The 17415-nt window shown below is 41.6% G+C and overlaps 1 protein-coding gene across 13 annotated transcripts in view; it reads right to left on the bottom strand.

The window, feature by feature from the left end:
- The window catches only part of tns1b (tensin 1b), a 195063-nt gene that overhangs the window by 60721 nt on the left and 116927 nt on the right, over positions 1 to 17415 (bottom strand). For 11 of the 13 annotated variants that reach the window (XM_085134529.1, XM_085134527.1, XM_085134530.1 and 8 more), the window contains one exon: positions 5754 to 5795. The exons of 1 other annotated variant lie outside the window; for it this stretch is intronic. In XM_085134529.1, coding sequence (XP_084990655.1) covers positions 5754 to 5795 — 42 coding nt within the window. Of the gene's footprint in view, positions 1 to 2351; positions 2682 to 5753; positions 5796 to 17415 lie in introns of those variants that run through there. One more of the 13 variants, XM_085134532.1, reaches the window with a different exon arrangement.

Raw genomic sequence — 17415 nt, 5'->3', positions numbered from 1 at the left:
GTTTATGATTTCTTTTTAGAAAATCTTTATGCAAAAGTATCCTGGGCCATGATGGTACAGGAAACAGATGGAAACTCCAGACAGAGGACCTTCTTTCTACTCTGTTCGATTAAGTTTTATTTATACAGCGCCAAATCACAACAACAGTCACCTCAAGGTGCTTTACATTGTAAGGTAAGACCCCACAATAATACAAAGAAATCCCAACAATCAAACGACTGCCTATGAGCAAGCACTTTGCTGACAGTGGGAAGGAAAAACTCCCTTTTAACAGGAAGAAACCTCCAGCAGGCTCAGGGTTGGCGGCCATCTATAAGGCGACAGCTAACCACTGAGCCACCATGTCAGATATGTCAATAGTCAGGGCTAAGCATGACCTTTTGCTCCATTTTCCCATTACTACACCTTCTGCTGATGCACAAATACTACACACCAGTAGAATTAAAAACAACAGGTTCATAAAAATACACATTTAAGAAAAATAAAAAGTAGGACTAAATAACATCGAGGGTAGAAAAACTGAACACAACAGAAAGCTTCACTTTCAGAGATCCTGGTTCCCCTAATAGCAGCTTCCACGTCCCCGTACCAGAGCATCTAACCGGGAAATTGCATTTTTATCACCGTGGAAGGCTTTCACTAGATCAACTGGCGATAAATGACATTAAATCAGCTGTGGGGAGGTTACTTAACTCTGGTCCAATGTTAAAACCTCCTAAATTTTTGGGAAATAAGTCAAACCTTACAGTTACAGTTATTATCTGGCATTTCAACATCCCACAGCATCAAATACCAACGTTCTGCCAGAAGTGGCTTGCATCCTTCGAGCTTGAATATACCAGCTGCAGCAATATTATAAACAAAGGGAAAAAGTCCCCTTTGAAAGCAAAGACACGCCTCTGCAGCGTCCTTAAAAAATTATGCTTACCCAGTTTGTTTTAACATGACAACCTTTACGAGCATCCAGATGTGATGCACTGTCTCTATGTTGCTACAACCTGGTGTGTTACATCACCAACACTAAAAGGACAAACAGCTTTGACAAAACAGCGTTATTCGACACCCCAAGACAGAGTTTAACCGTTATTTGGTGAATCTGGAGATTCTAACAAATATCTGTATTAATTGTGACATTTCCTGGGGGGCCGTGAATGCGTTCGCACACACAGGCACAAACACAAACATATCAGACGATGGGGTATTTTCCCAGAACGGCCCGTTTGTTTTGATAAATGCTTTGCTTCCCTCCCCTCGATTCTACAGCCCAAATGTTCACATGAGTCAGTTGCCCAACTGAGGTGACACAAAGCAAATCCACCCCCCACTCTGTCTGCACTTCGGACTAAGTGCTTCAACATGTTGCAAGGGGCTCCAAAGCGCAGCGAGTCACCAGAGGAGGACAGAGATGAATGAGCGAGAAACAACCCAAAAGAGAGGGTTCAAAGACAAACGCAGAGCGTGAAGAGGGCTGAGTGTTTGTGCCGAGCGGTGCTGAGGGAGTTACCGCGCATCAGGGTCAGGAAAAGCCCAAGCGTTTCTTGAGGTAAAGGGACGCCAACACGGGACACGGAGCCACCAGCATGCAAGCGAAAAAGTCTTAATTAGAGACTGCCAGAGAGCAGTATCGTTTATATTGTGCTGCAAAGACGGCGGTTAATTCATAGTTTTTGCTTCAAATTAGTCTGAATTGTTGTGCAGAGGATTTTATGAGCCACGAGATTTAAGTTAAACTGCAACCATCTGGGAGAGTAAAGGCGCTGCATTGAAGCCAGGGTCAGCAATAAGACAATAACTTTCACTGTGGTCACATTGATGTTTCTGCCTCTGAAAAACTCAAAGACATCATGATGTGTGACGAGTTCATGAATGGAGGGTCTGCAGGAGCACATTGGAGTAGCTTAACAGAATGAAAGAAGAAAATTATCTTAACAAGCAACAGTTTCCCAAAGTTAAAGACAAAGTTAAAGCTTCTAAACACGACACAATCCGCATCCCATCTCCTTTGGGAACTTCCATCAGGGAGGAGGGGGAAGAAGCAAGGTAGTGGGTAAAGAGGAGGAGGAGGAGGAGGTGGGAATTAGAGTGGGGGGTCCTCCAGGCCCTGTTTCCAGATGAAAAACATCTGGGGAGGTTGACTTTACAAGCAGGCCATACAAATTAACCATCTGAGAAAGAGTGAGGCAGTAAGGGAGGAAGGGGGGGAGGGAGGGAAAAGACGTTGGAGGCTTGTAAAAGTCTGCGAAGGAGACAAAAACTTTTTCTATGACAAAGAAGAAAAAAACATTGAGCGTGGAAAGAGAAGAAGCAACAAGAGCCGCTTTTAGCCAAATCCATCATCCATCGCATCCTACCTTCCTGAAAAGGTAGCCCGTACTCCATCGCCATGCCCCCCTCAGAGAGGAGAGCCGCCTCCTAAAAGACCCTCCTCGGTTCATCTCTGGAGAGCTCCCGCTGCCTCTCCCTGCTCAGCAGTGAACTTCCCTCTAAGAAACCTCTCCCTTTTCTCTGACAGCAGAGGAGCAGAAGAAGAAGGAAAGCAGAAAAAAAGGGCTCTATTTTGGGCCGTAGCCTGCAGCGGCCCACTACACGCTCGAGGTCGGGGCAGACTCCTCCACAGGGCTCCTCGTCCCGTTCCTTCTGTCCTCTGTGTGCTCTCCCTTCCCTCTCTTTCTCTGCCGTTGGCCACCCTCCCCCCTCCGTCTCCCACCACGTTATCTCTCTCTCCCCCCGCATTCAACTTTTCCCTCCCTCGCTCGCTCCCATGTCTCTTTCTCATCTTTGCATGGATCTAAATTGCTAAGCCTTTCCGTCTCTTTAGCCAAACATGTGGGAACTGATGCATGTTTGTAGACATAAACACACACAAGTCAGCTGAGTGGAGCTGCTCACTGCTGCACGTCCTAAGTCATAACCGTGCAAATGTAACCACGTGCCTTTTTTTTGTGTCATCTTATCAACTTTCTCACACGAGAAGCTGAGGATCGAAGGAAGGGGGATCTGTCGGGGAAGTGAAATCAGAAAAAGAAGTAAAATGATGCAGCTTAAAAATTAATACTGATGAAAGAAAAACAGCCAAAATGTTCATAGCAGAAAAGAAAAACAAAGCTCAAGCAGAAAGTGATGCAGGTCTTGTAGTCACAAGATAAATCTCTGTGATGCTCCAAGGCGATGAGGCGTGGCCAAACATCCGCCACACGTCACTGTGTAACCACACAGCAAATGCCCATGACAAGACAGCAGCAGCTGTACTTGCACACAAACAGACACTCGCGCACATACAGTCCACTCTGTACAGACATGTGATCATACAGTAAGCATAAAACACCAACTCGTCTAATCACACACTTACGCCGAGGGTGTGATTCAGACTTTGGCCCTTCTTTAAGGTGCTGACCAAACTGTGCCGGACTGGGAAAAACTCACAAGACTTTTAAAAGATTGTCTCAAGTGACTGTGCTGCAGAAAAAACCTGAAGGATAACATGGGAAACGCCAATATAAGCAGCCACACGCACCATTCCCAAAAAGGCACACAGCTCTGTTTGTGTGTATTTTTGGTCCTTGTGGGGAAAGCGGGCACTCGGCTTTGGGTGGCAACTCTAAATTGGTTACTCGATCCTTCCTTTCTCAGACAAAATACAACTCGCAGGAAGTCGTGTTGGAGACAAATAGTGCCCAGTGAGTCCAAAGCAAACATGTACCGCCCTTATTTTTGAGTGCTTTGTCAGAACATCGAAATTTATTGTTCTCAAGGAGTTGGCAAAAAGAACCAACAATCATATCAACTCTTCTGAAACTCTAACAATAACAAAAAAAATGTGTTTAAAATACATTACTACCCAATGCTACCTGTGGCGTCTGGGCTGAAAACCAGCATGTCCAAATGCTCCAGCAGTCACAGACAAAAACGTAAGGTTTAAAAATACTGGAAGTTGTTCATATCTGCTAATGTAGCTGCAGCACTGAGCCCAGTGTTGCACGAATGCATAGACATTAGATGGTCAAGCCTCAAAACTTCCATCCAGTCCACACACTGAGCCCCAGACTGGAGGTTTGTGTCAAACAGTGTATGCAATGAAAATTGAGGGTCTCCTTGTTTCACACATGTCCTTACTGATTCAGAGCTTAGAGGGGGTGAAGGAGGCATAAGTCACACTTTTGTTGTTATGTTGTGACCGTTCATCTCATTAACCCGGTAACCCAGAGTCTAACATCTCCTGTGTAAATGCACCATGCCAGCACCTTGCATAAAACAATGCAAGCTACAGCTCCACACTTGATACTCAACACAATTTATTAAACAGATAATAATATTTATCTGATCCACAACTCATTTTATAAACTCACTTTAGCTGCAGATGCTTCAGTTACATTTTAAAAGAGTTTATACTACAGTAAACAGACAAAACCTTTTTAAAAATAGTTAGCGGCTGCCTGTGCTGGGCTTATCTCGCTCACGCTGCGTAAGCTGAACATCACTCAGATGTCGTAGTGGAGATGAAGGATGCCAGAATTCACGTGCCAGAGACACTTGTCTTTTCACTAAACACATCCACAATTTTTACCCCAAAATATTTCCATGTTATGTTACCATCTAGCTTTACTCCAGAATATTTCCGATGCAAATATTGAACTTTGCAACCTGCATCATATATTTTAATATAAATCAACTAATGTTCAATGGTGCAGTATTATCGATAAAGCAACAACGTGATATATTAAGTAATTAAAATCACCTACAGCTTCAACATTAAATTGATTAAACACATTATTAAATCAGCAATTATGATTCAATAAAAGCACGGACGTGAGTCAGAAGAAAGTACTTTTACTTTATGTACTTTAAGTACAATTTGAAGCTCAAACTTGTACCATTCAGTAGAATTAAGACTTTTTCTTAAGGGGCCATGAGCCTCAGAAAATGCATGCCTGCTACGCTCCAGGTGCACAGGAGAAGGTGCAAACAGACTTTGCATTCCAGCACACTGCACTGGTCACATTTGCTTAACCAAAGTGCTTCTTGGCACAAGTTGCCAATCAACGGCCTTGCAGGTAACCGCTCTATGCAGTTTTTTGTTCTACTCCAGATGTACTTGTGTCAGTCCAGCAGCTAAACTGTCTGAATATATTATTTTAAAGAAAATAAGGACTACTTGGATGTAGTGTCAAAGGATGTGTCATACAGACACCATCTTTGGTGTTACGGGGTTCGCCGATAGATTTCAACTGGGTATTATTTCACGTTTCTGTTTTGATGAATCAAAGACGACCAAAAGCAACCAAGAGTCCACTTAGCTGTTTGGTACAGTACAAACAGCTAAGTGGACTCTTGTAATGTGGCTTGTACAGTAATGTGGCTTGATGCCTAGCAAAGAACTTCCTGTTTGATACGATTTAATGTTTGTGTTCTGAAAAGATAACGTGATATCATCTGGCGCAAATATGTGTTTTTGTTGTGGACGATGGATGTGAGATATTGTTTAAAAATATCTCATGAATGAGTGGGAATTTGATCTCAACAGGCCCTGCTGTGCATCAAGTGTAGACTTAATCTGGCTTATTTAATCTGGCGTATTTATTATAATGAATGTCCTTCATGGCAGCTGGGAAACCATCTACTCATACTTTATACCTTTTCTACATCAAGTATGTCTGACCTCTCAGCCAAGGCTGCAGAAGCAGATCCATCAGCTCCTTCATTAGTCTAACCAAGCAAGAAGAATGGACCTGCAAAAAATCAGCAGGTAAACTCACCATGGTGTCTACATGTTTGAGAGGGAGGTCACTGCTCGGCGCCTGTTCAGAAACGACAAAGAGACAGATAGTGAGATCAACACCTGCCGATACGCTTCAAACAGTTGACTTCGTGAGATGTTATGTTGTGTCATCGGGTGTTTACGCTACGCTCAGAGCCATTCCTTGCCCTAATGTGGCCTGGAGTGGAGTAGAACTCCACCTTGAATGCGTGGGACCATCTATAATCCTTCTGTGCAAATATTTACACAAAGAGACAGGTCTGCTTCCATTAGCCAAGACCAGAGAGTCCAGCTGAGGAACTCTCTTTTTCAACACCATATACAGCTATGGAGAGAGAGAGAGTGTGTCAGGAAAGACAAAGGAGAGGAAAAAAGAGGCACTGTGGGACAAGAAACCAGAAGAAAGTGGTGGGAAGGGGTTGATGGACATGATAAGAAAAAAAACAAAAAGCACAGGAACAATCAGACAGATGAAGAAACAGGGTTTGGGGTACAGAGAGGAAAAGATGGCAGAGAGGAGAAGAAGAAAACATCAGAGCAATCTGTGACGTCATGAGCTTGCGTGGGCTCCACTAACCTCAGACTAACACACACACACGTGCATGGAACTAAATGAGGCCTAAAATGCATCATAGCGTTTGAAGAGCCACGGTGCTGTGGATTTTTATGCAGAGATGTTCATTACCTGACCGTTTCAACACCAGTAAAAAAAGAAGAGTCCAAAGTTTCAATACTCTGCACTGAAAGTTGGGTTTGCTAATTTTTTCACGTTTTTTCATGTTCTGGAGATCATGAGCCTGTTCGGACTTTAGACAGCATTACGGTAAATAGCAGGAAAATCTGAACTTTAAATACTGGCAGTACCAGTTGCTGCATATCATTCTGCATCTCTCAATCCCTAAATGTCCTCTTTCTCTTCACTCTAAGTATGGAAAAATATCTTTTTAAATTCTCAAAACCATGGAAATAACCTAAAAAACACCCACACATTAGTCCTGTTTTTGGTAACAGAGCTGATACCAGAGAACAAAAAGCAATCTCCTCTCTGTAAATGCCATTAAAAGTCAAGAACGAGGAAAAATACGACTAATTCTCAGTGAATTACAATAAAAAGACCAAAAATCCATCTATGTGGGCTTTGAGAACATCTTTGTCTGCCTCGTGCACAGATATAGATTCTCTTCATCACACCGAAGACACTCAAGTTCTGTAAAGTTTGCCTTTAGTTTTATTAAAATTATATTTTTTTAATTTTTATATTTTTTTAACTATTAAATTGTGAAATTCTGGCCCAAAGTTTAAAATAGGGATCAGCTTTATTAGGTGACCAACACGTTTTTGCTTGTGGCCTTCATCAGGGTCCAAGTTGAAGACCGAAGCGCCTTAGTCACCTACTAAAGCTGTTCCCTTTACTTTAAGTGTTGCTGGAGTCTTCACGTCATCAGATCTTTGTCTTCTTCATGCACCTTGGAAGGAGGTTAAGTTGTGCCATGCCATTATGTGTATAACATAATATATTTTTGTCAGTCTTTTTATTTTGTTATTATTGCTATTTTCCCCCTTTATTTCCTGGGAAACAAAGAATCTTTCCTATAAATATAAGGAAGTCGTTCAGCTGTTCATGACAATTTTAGAACCTTTAGCCGGACAAAGACCAAACAGACATGAAGAGCATGCTGACACAGCTGGGCATCTCCACAAAAAAATCTATTTTTGTGGATTGATTATTCATCACAGAAGATACCAAATGTGAGTCAAAGTTGAGCAGTGTGGCTCACTGATGTGGTCTTTATCCCTGCTGACCAACAACGTAGCCAAGACACAAAGAAACGAACGTCGGGCTGTGGTTACACACACTTCATTAGTGCCAGGTAGTGGATCACCGTTAGCTTGGGAATTTGACGACAATGCAAAAAGCATAGTAAAGTAACAACACGCCACCCTTCAAATACACTGATGAAAAAACATCTGATTGCAGCGCTTCATTCTTTAATCCTGCTTGGTAGTGATCACTGCAGAGTCCCACACAGAGAGCTGGGCTGCGACACCCAGGACGATCTGCTTCTGTAGAAACGTTCAGTGGAACATAAACAGCAAATGTAAACTGTTAATTACAGTCTGAGTGTGCAGGCCCTAGAATACAGACTCCAAACACTCAGACTAAACCGCCAAGCAGGGAGAGCACGAGAGACCTACAGTCACTGGAGTCTGCTCCAAACGGCAGCATTTATGACCGAAAGGGATTAAATTATCAGCATCGTGACTACATTTCTCTCTGTTGTACATGCAGACAGATGTTGTTTCTAAGAATGAAGGACAAGGAAACAGCAGGCTAATGTTTGAGATTCTAAATGCAGACTGTGGATTTCACTGCAAGGCCAAAATTTGCAGCCGCAGGCATTTTCACACAAATGGAGGCCATTGTGTGTAAACCCAGAAAAACACACAGAGACACAAACAATTCTCACAATGATATATTCGAACATGTGCATTTCCGCTTTGCAAGATTGCAGCCAGATGGCTGTTTTGCATCCATGTGCACGTCGTCGCTTAGAGATGCAAATCATTCAGAGAGCACGAGAAAGCCTGGGAAGTTTTGTATCAGCAAAACAGCCGACAGAGGAAGTGTTTGCAGTTTGTGTCAGTAATCTTCAAAAGAAGCATTTGAAGGGGGACTTTGATACAGACATTACCATTTTTTTTCTTAAATCAGGGCAATTCTTGCAGGCTGTGCACAATAAATGTCACAATTCTGAAACAAGAAACAGACCAAGCTTTCAGAAACTCCAAGACCCAAATGATTAAATGCTTTAAATTAAACCTAAATTATCTGTCCCAGTTCGGAATTTCAGATTCAAGATCAAGAGGTCAAGTCTTCAAGCCCAGGACTGTGCACCTATTCACAGTGAAGGAAAGACCAATCACTATCTTCTTTAAGACTAGATGCTTACCTCTGGTTCCTGGGTATTTAAAAGCAGAATTAGGAAATGGGCAAAACATTAAGCTTTCAGGCCCGTGTTCTGTGGAACCAGCTCCCAGTCCAGGACTCATCTTGTTGGGGTCTAGTTGTTGGTGGGGGGGTGGGGGTGGGGGGGGGGGATCTCTATATTATTGTAGGGCCTTTACTTTACAATGCTGTGAAACGCTTTGAGGTGACTGTTGTTGTGATTTGGCACTATACTAGTTTTATTTGCAGTCCTTATGATGACATAGCAAGTTCTTAAGGCTGCAGCTTTAGTGCATCATGCTGTGTCGTTCTGCCACATGTCTGTCAGCGGGAGCCTCTGCTGAATCAAGCCAAGCAACAAGCTGATCTGAAGCTCTCATTCGAGACGTGTTCGTATCGTTTCTTTTCTAAATCAAGAACAAAGCAGATGTAACAATTTTATTTATTTGAAGCTACAGTTTAAAACTTCAGGATCTCGTAATGATGAGATTAAAGCAAGAAGCTGTGGAGGATAGTAATGCATACCAGAATCCTGAATCTACTTTATAGCGAGACAGTTGTGTTTCTCATTTTGAAGCACATTGGCTCATGTGACAGGGGTGCAAACTTGCAGAATTTTAACTCTTAGCTGGCCTCCCTGTGCACACCTAATGAATGTGCTGTGGCCTGACAGCACACAACCGCAGGGCATACTGCAAAAAACTCTTCAAACATAATCGTGATTAAACGTAATTACAACAGATGCGAGAATAAAGACGAGAGCAAAACAAACACTCCTCTGTGGCCAAGAGCTTTGCAGCACCTGCCAGGCCAGCGTAAACACAAACCTCCCAAGTATGTTAGTGTGCCCTTCTAATCGTGCCTCACATTAGTTAAGCATGTGCCATTTCCATACAACTAATAGTTTGAGAGTGAGCCTTTGAACTTGAAATCATTTTCATCATAGATATTCAGATTTTGTGCCTCCTTTGCGCATCTCTTGCTCAGAGCTATGTCATCATCGTGAACAAAGTCAGCTGAGGCTCATGAGAGGGGCTAAATGCAGGCTGTTGCTCTCCCACAGATCTACAAAATATTACAGCTTCGGCTTAAAAGGAAAACAAATTCAGTATGCCTGGTTTCAGAGTGAGGATATCTGGGAGGTTTCCGAGTGTTTTTGGTTAATAATAATGATAAAGATTAGTTCCAGAGCTGCTAACAGCTGCATTCTGTCAACATTCATTGATCTACATGTCTCCAAATTGAACAACCTGTGTCACTTTTCTACTCATCACATTACATTGAATAGTCCGTGTTAGTTTAGAATACTTGTGCATCACCTATAACACTAAACCAAAGATTTGGCAGATTTTGCCAGAATGCCGACAGCTGACAAAAAAGTAGAAAGCTCGGCGTGATTAAACTGTTGTTTCATCCAAGGTCCTTTTATACTGACACGGTTCTTGTGGTCCAGATGGTTTCTATCAAGCATCGCAACCAAAATGAAAGACAGGCTGTAGGCTCAAAGTAAGTCAGGTGTTTGTATATTACAACAGTCAATTTAGACCTCAGACCTCCCCTTCCTCCTCCTGCTTTACTCACATTGCGGGGCAACGGTAGCTGCTATGGGAAAAGAAGCATTGTTATAAAATCTGCGGCCACTAACTACATGTTGGAGAAGTGATCTAATTTAGTTTCAAATCTGTGTTGCTTTAAATAGTTAGAGAAAGAAAGGTTTGATGCAGCACAGATGGGCAGAGCCAAATTAAATGAATCATAATAAAATGCTTTCTAATGTTATATAATTACATATATTCTGTTTCTTAATTATCTGTTCTTCCCATTTAATATCAGATCATCTGTGGTGGAGACTCGCTGCCTCACGCCTCGTAACGGCTTTGTTTCGGTGGTATAAGTAAAAGTTATTATACCTGAAATGAATCTCAGTGCAGAGGAGAACTGAATTGAAACATTAGGCCAGAGTTAAGGCAGAAAGTCTTTCTGTTCTCTGCAATGTTTACAGCACAGACTGTATATAGAAGATGGATGTAGCTACTGTGACATCACCACATGGTTGGCTAGGTGTCACTGTGAAACCGTGAGCTGAGTATTTTGTTGTTTGGAAGCCATATCTGCCAAATAGGATTGCAGGGATACAACAAACATTTGATTGAGCAACTTGTCAATCACAAAATAGTTACATCATAAAGTTTGTCCCACTTTATCTTCCTTTTTGACTCTAACAGTGACCATCAATCAGAAATCTTCTAATGTTAGAAGACTTGAAAATAAAGATTGAAATTATAAACTCATCAGTAAAGTTTTTAATAAGGTTGTAAATCTAGGGAGCCAATTTTCCCACAGATTTCTATACAGCTAGAGTCGCCCCCTGCTGGCTAGCAGAAAGAACACAAATTTAACTGACACACCGACTTCTCTTTCCATATTGGAACACTGACTGCTGATGTTTTGGCTCAAGTAGAAGTTAGCATCATGTTTTTGTCATCAAACGTTAATGCCATTTGACATTGCAAATCACTTCCAGAACACAATACTCTGCTTATTCACTAACAAATTCTGAGTGAAGGAGTCTTTTAACTTAGTTACTCCTATTCGTCTGTCCTTGTAAAAAGTGTCACGCGAAAACACACAGATGATGAGAGACCATCGACTCAGCCAAGTGTTCGTCTCCTCTGAGCGCAGCAGACCGTCACCCAGAGCTCTATCTGCTCCGCCACTGTGCCATGTGCTCTTTTTCACATGAACACAGTGGCTCCTTTGACCAATTTACCAAATTATAGCCCGCTGCTTTAAGGAGAGCAGAGGTAGCGAGCACGTTGGGAGTTTCCTCCCATAAGCGGCGGGGAAGAACGTAGACAGTGAGCGAGAGCCTGTCGGGCAAATGACCCAGGGCTAAATATACAGCTATGCATCTTTGGAGCTCGAGACACAGCCCATTTAGCCCGGCCCAGGCGGCTTAGTGTGGACAGAAGAGTGGTTAAGATCACCACTTTGGGTGTGTGAGTGTGGGTGTGAGACACAACGAGAGAGGGACGGAGTTTTGACCTCTGAAAGGAAACAGACTGTTTCTGTGAGCACTGGACGGCTTCAGTGTTTACATTCAGTCAGCAGACTGAGCATCGAATAAACTGAAATGCATTAATAATAAATATACATAGAAATAATTACACTAGAATGACACAATGCCTCTGATCTCACAGAGTTAATCCTTGTGTCACACACACACACACACATATATATATATATATATATATATATATATATGAGTCAGGCTCAGGGAGTGCCCCTCATCCTGTCGCCCTTTTCTCTCTGACTGGACAGCCTTTTTTCAGGACTTGCTTTCTTTGGAAACCTTGAAGAACACACACCACATGCATTGGCTGCGCCGTAGCTAGGCACCCGCGCTGCTCCCTGTGTTTACACTGCATTTTGGACTACATCCCACACAGAGCTTAGCGGCCTTAGATGTCCCTGTGTTTCAGCTAAGCTGCTGAATGATACAAAAAACTCATTTTACTTTGATGAGAAGCTATGCAGCAGCATTCCTTGGCAGCGAGATGAAACGTTAAATGCATGATCTGAAACTATCCACGTTACACTAAAGCGTACCGTCAAAGGACATAATTTGCAGAGGAGGAAATGCATTCCAAAGCAACCAAAAAAACCTCATTAGTAAGAGTGATGAATGCTATCTAGAACAGATAAAATCAAATACTACACCATGATTGCTTGATGCTTTAGAGTGGCCACTTACGGTCTCAAATTACATTCAATTTGAAAATAAATTCAGTTGTTGGAAACCAGGTGTTGGCACCATCAGGATATATCAGTCTCAGTTTGAAAAGTCAATAAAATCTGAATATATTTAATTGCTCTCCTCCAATGTCATAAAGGCTTCAGCACTATCAGTGACACAGACTGTCTGATATGACACCAAACACCTGTAAAGTGTCTTGTGCAACAGTGCCTTCTAGTGGCGATAAGCACAAACTGTAGATCTGGACACAACGATGGTGGCTCACCTGATGCTGTTGTACAGTTACGAAAAGTTACATGTGTTAAATCTGCATTTATACACATATTTCTAAATAAATGTACATTTACAGTCAGCGTCTCCCCCTACTTCCAGGTGCTAATGCAAGTTATGATCAAGTTGATGTTTGACAATAACCTAAATAAGGCAATCGTGCTCCAGTGGTGCATCTCCTGATGTTGGTTCCTTATGTTTTCAGTAAAAATCACCCATTATGCATACAGACATGTAAAATATAAACACATCTGCATAGGATAGCAGCACATTAAGGGCCAGTAACTCCCAAATCAGTACCTTATTAATAAGAGGCCTTTTTGCATACAAAAACATATCATCAAAGCAAAAAAAACTGATTCCAACTTTGTATGATGGTGCAAAACAACCTGCAATGAGTCATTTTCTGTTATTTTTTGTTCATAGGAGAATTGCACAGAATCGAAATACAACAAACAACAACATGGCACCGCTGAAAGTTAAAAACGGTAATACAGACTTATAGCCAAGCTCTCCTACTTCATCAACAACAGCACACACACAGACACACAGCTGTGCCTCTCTCATGCTCCATGCTCCTTCATCTGCAGCGTTCACATAGCCACGTCCCAGAAATGTAAACACATTTCTGAGGAGGCAGGGCCTGTGTGCATCCAAGGTTGGGGTTAAGGTTAGAGTGTTTATGCTTGTTCTCAGTTCCTCCCCCATTGGGGTTAGGCCCTAACATGCCAGGGATCCCTGAGGACCCGGGGTAAAACAGAGCGGCCGGTCCTTGCTGTGGGAAAAACCCTTGAGCCGGCCGTGACCCTCAACCACCCCTGACATCGCTCTGTTTCCTCACCCCCCGCCCGTCCCTGCTCCTACTGATACGGACCTGGCTGCTCGCTCCGTTATGTAACCACAAGCCTTTTCTAACATGTTCGAGAGTGGGGGAGTATGCAAAAGCATCCGCCAACTATTTTTACTTCTAACGTGTATGTGCAACGAGAGTCTAATAAGTCACGCTGTCATGGACACAAACAAAGACACACCTATTAAACAAGCTGCTTCTTCTTTTGTGCTCTAGTACGTGCTAGTATGGTAAGAGCGCAAAAATTCCATAAAAACAATGATATGTTTCATTGGTAAGCATGTCTCATGAGGATTCAAATGTTGTAGTACATATGGTTTTTATTTATTTCCCAAAAAAACGGCAAATTACAGAAATTATGAAATTAAAATCTGAAAACGATGTTTAATTAGTCTTTCATAGTGATGTGTTATCAACTGAACCTACGACTCTGCTCTGCTTTACTAAGATTTATAGCAACTCTGAGCTCATTGTTTAGCTGTACTATTTTGGTTCAGTCATCGCTCTCATAGCGTCATTTTCAGCTACAGGAGGCAGCTGTGTTCAGCAGAAAAAGCTCTTATAAACCATATTTATATTATGTTTATGTTATACAAAAAAAAGGAGACTGAGAAAGAAGCAAGGTGGTGACGAACAGAGGAAGAATTAACAGCTAAAAGCCAGATGTGTCCCTCTGGAGGTGCTTGAGGTTGCAGCGGATTTCCAGATCATCATGTTGCTCTGTCACTGGTGGATAAACAATATATATTTAATGCAAAGCAGGCTTTTACCTTCTGAGGTATCAGTCATACAAGCTTAGAGACCAATTGGTGACCTCTGGTTGCTAGGGAAAAATGTGTATTCTCCAAGTGATTGGCAAGTAGCACAAAGAGGGTGCAAACTGCAACTGTTGGAATCAGTTCCCTAACCAATTAGCAATCGGAATACACATTCTTCTCTACCTCCATGTAGTTGCAAGGGGGTTGCAGACCAGTTTGTGGCCCTGTGTGATTGTGGTGTTTTTCACAGCAATTGTTATGTGAAAAAAATCAAACTTCTTTTATTATTTCAACAGAAATTGCTGCTGTATAAAAGACATGAGGTCCAGGTCAAAGACACGATGTTGGTTAGAAGCATCACTCCCTGATAGGTCTGTTTTTAGGTAAAGTGAGCAAACTTTATAACCAGATTTTATCTGATTTAGTTTTTACATCCCGTTGAACACTGAAATTTAAGATAATTTATACATTCTTCAAAGTAGCTGCCCAAATAAGTGTCCACAATATGCCTACCCTAGAATGTTTCTTTGATAATTGAATAATAGATAATAGAATGATAATAGAATGTTATCATGCTAATACAGCTTATTCTGATATTTAGGCATTTTGTTACAACTCCACTTACTGAAAAGATTAAAACATCACTAGGAAAAAAGTTGTGTTCTCGCCAAATTATTTATTACTCAACATGTGAGGGAACAAGATGTAGGCGTGGCTAAAAACAGCTTGTTAGCTTGTTAAGTTAGCTTGTTTAAGACTATGGTCAGGGAAAAAGGAAACCAATGCTGACTACTTGTAAAGAGAAGCTAACTGTGTTAACACAAATCACCCAACCAGACTCCCTACTAAGTATGGCATTGTTTGTGTAAAACTATTGAGGGATAATTGTCAGGATTTTTCAAGTAAAGATGGTCTATTTTGGTTTTAGCCATCAAACATGCTGATTATTAATAGCAACAAAACTAAAGCAGTCATAAAAAACCATCGATTTTCTGAGGGATATATTGGTATCTTATACCTTGCAGTTACTGAGTGACCACAATCTAAACTGACAGTCTTCATACTGTGTTTTCTAACACTGGTAAAAATAAATAACCGCTTAGCGTGCAAAAAAAGTCCATTCTGGTAATCAGGTCAGAGTGAACAGAGCTGGAAATACTTGGACTGCAGCTACTAAGTTTGTGGGATGACTTCATAAAACTGCAATTTATAAGCCACTGTTCAATTGTAATTCACCATTGTAAACCAAAAGGCTCAGTTATTTTCAGTGTATCAGTTACAAGTATACTGGTATATACTTTTGGTGCATTATACATTTTGCTTTGCAATTTGATGCAAAGCAACCAAACTTGTATGAGCTTTAAAATGTTATATGTTCACAAAAAGAACTGAATCTCTAGAAGAACATGCACACTGCATTTGGATTGGAATTCTATGGAACTGGATAGAAAAAGCATGAAAGTTACTTTCTCCTAGTTGTTTAACAACCATCTCCTTATAGAAGTCACTCTGAGCAGTATGTAACTAATTCTTTTTACTGTCTAAACCAAAGTGCCGGAAGAGGAAAAACTTGACCATGATGTCCAAACTTTCACATAGCATCTTTATGTAATATCCACTTCAAACACTTGATAATGTAGGATTATTGTGCTGTGCACACGATAAACACCAATGCATTATGCTTTAGTTGGCTCTCAGTCCAATGTTAAACATGCCTATTTTATGTTTTAGTTCCTACTTTCCCAGGGCTCTGCGAACATTCTGTAATTTGTAACCGGATCCCTGGTTGCTGCTTGTATACACAGCGTAACACAGGGCACATCGGGGAAATATGTGTGGTTCTAAACGCAGCACTAATTGGACCACATCTACACCATCTTTGCCCTGCAGTTACTCATTACTCAGCGATGTTCTGGCCCTGTTCCCTGACTACACAAGACCTATATTAAAAAAAGGTGGATGACGTAGGTGTTAGTGGTTTATGGTTCTCTGAGTGTGTGCATATCTTTACTTGCGAGAACAAATGTGCAGCCTATCTCACCGGTAAGAACACCTAACATCTCCACGACAGCCCACGTACCCTCATCTAAGGGCTGTGCAAAATAAAACTGATTCCTGGCAACATGAGCTCAACATGAGGGAATATCTGAGGAATGCTCCCAGCATGCTCCACGGCACTCTGTTCACCCCTCACCCAAGAAGGGGCTAGTTGGAGGCAGTTGCTGTCATCTTCAACAGTTGAAGATATCTGAAACGCACATAATCACTTACAGTAAATGTTGGCATCACCTTCCAGCTGTGGGCTGAATCATTTCAAATTCACTCCAGAGGTAGTCACCAGTATATTGCTACAACATACTAAAATCACTAAGCACCAATTTCACAGTATCATTGACTTAATGCTGGTGCTGTTAAGTTTTATTCATAAGTACAAAATTATTACTCTAACCGTTCATCTGGCTTTATCATCCACAGTTTGATTGAGACCAGAATCAAAATACGTACATTTAAAAGCTGCATCTATCCAGCTTAGTTCACACAGTGCCCTGCACACTGTTGGACTAGCTTTGTGCTGTGCCCTTAAACCAGTTGCTATGGAGACAGATTTACCTTAAGCAATGAGAAAAGTCGATTCTCTTAACACTTAAATAATGGTGATAAGTCTGCACTCTTTTTTTAATGATATTTGATCAAATCAAAAGCACCACCAGTATCAAGAACAAACTTTTACTGCCAGCTGTTGTGATAACAGGTCCTTCAAAGGGGATCAGTTATGCTCATTTACAGTACAGCGCCCTACTTTTATTCTTAGTATCTCCTAGAGTAGGTCTGCGTCATTTAAAGTTCAAAATAATCATTTTTCATCTTATACTGGGCCTTTATAGGGCCCTCGGATTCGCAGAATTGCCTTAAACCTGCAGTCTATTAAATGACCACCAGGGGGCAATAGCTGTAGTTGCAAAATGACTTCGCTCCTGTAGAATATGGTGAAAATAGCCCTCGGCCCTGACCTTTGTAGACATTATCCTGATCATTTTTTTAAGGCTCAGTCACTACTTTGGGGTCACATTCAACAAA

The sequence above is a fragment of the Neolamprologus multifasciatus genome, chromosome 16 (assembly GCF_963576455.1).
Source record: "Neolamprologus multifasciatus chromosome 16, fNeoMul1.2, whole genome shotgun sequence".
Classification (NCBI taxonomy): Eukaryota; Metazoa; Chordata; class Actinopteri; order Cichliformes; family Cichlidae; genus Neolamprologus; species Neolamprologus multifasciatus.
The sequence above is the reverse complement of the archived record's forward strand: the minus strand, read 5'-3'. Positions and strand labels throughout refer to the sequence as shown.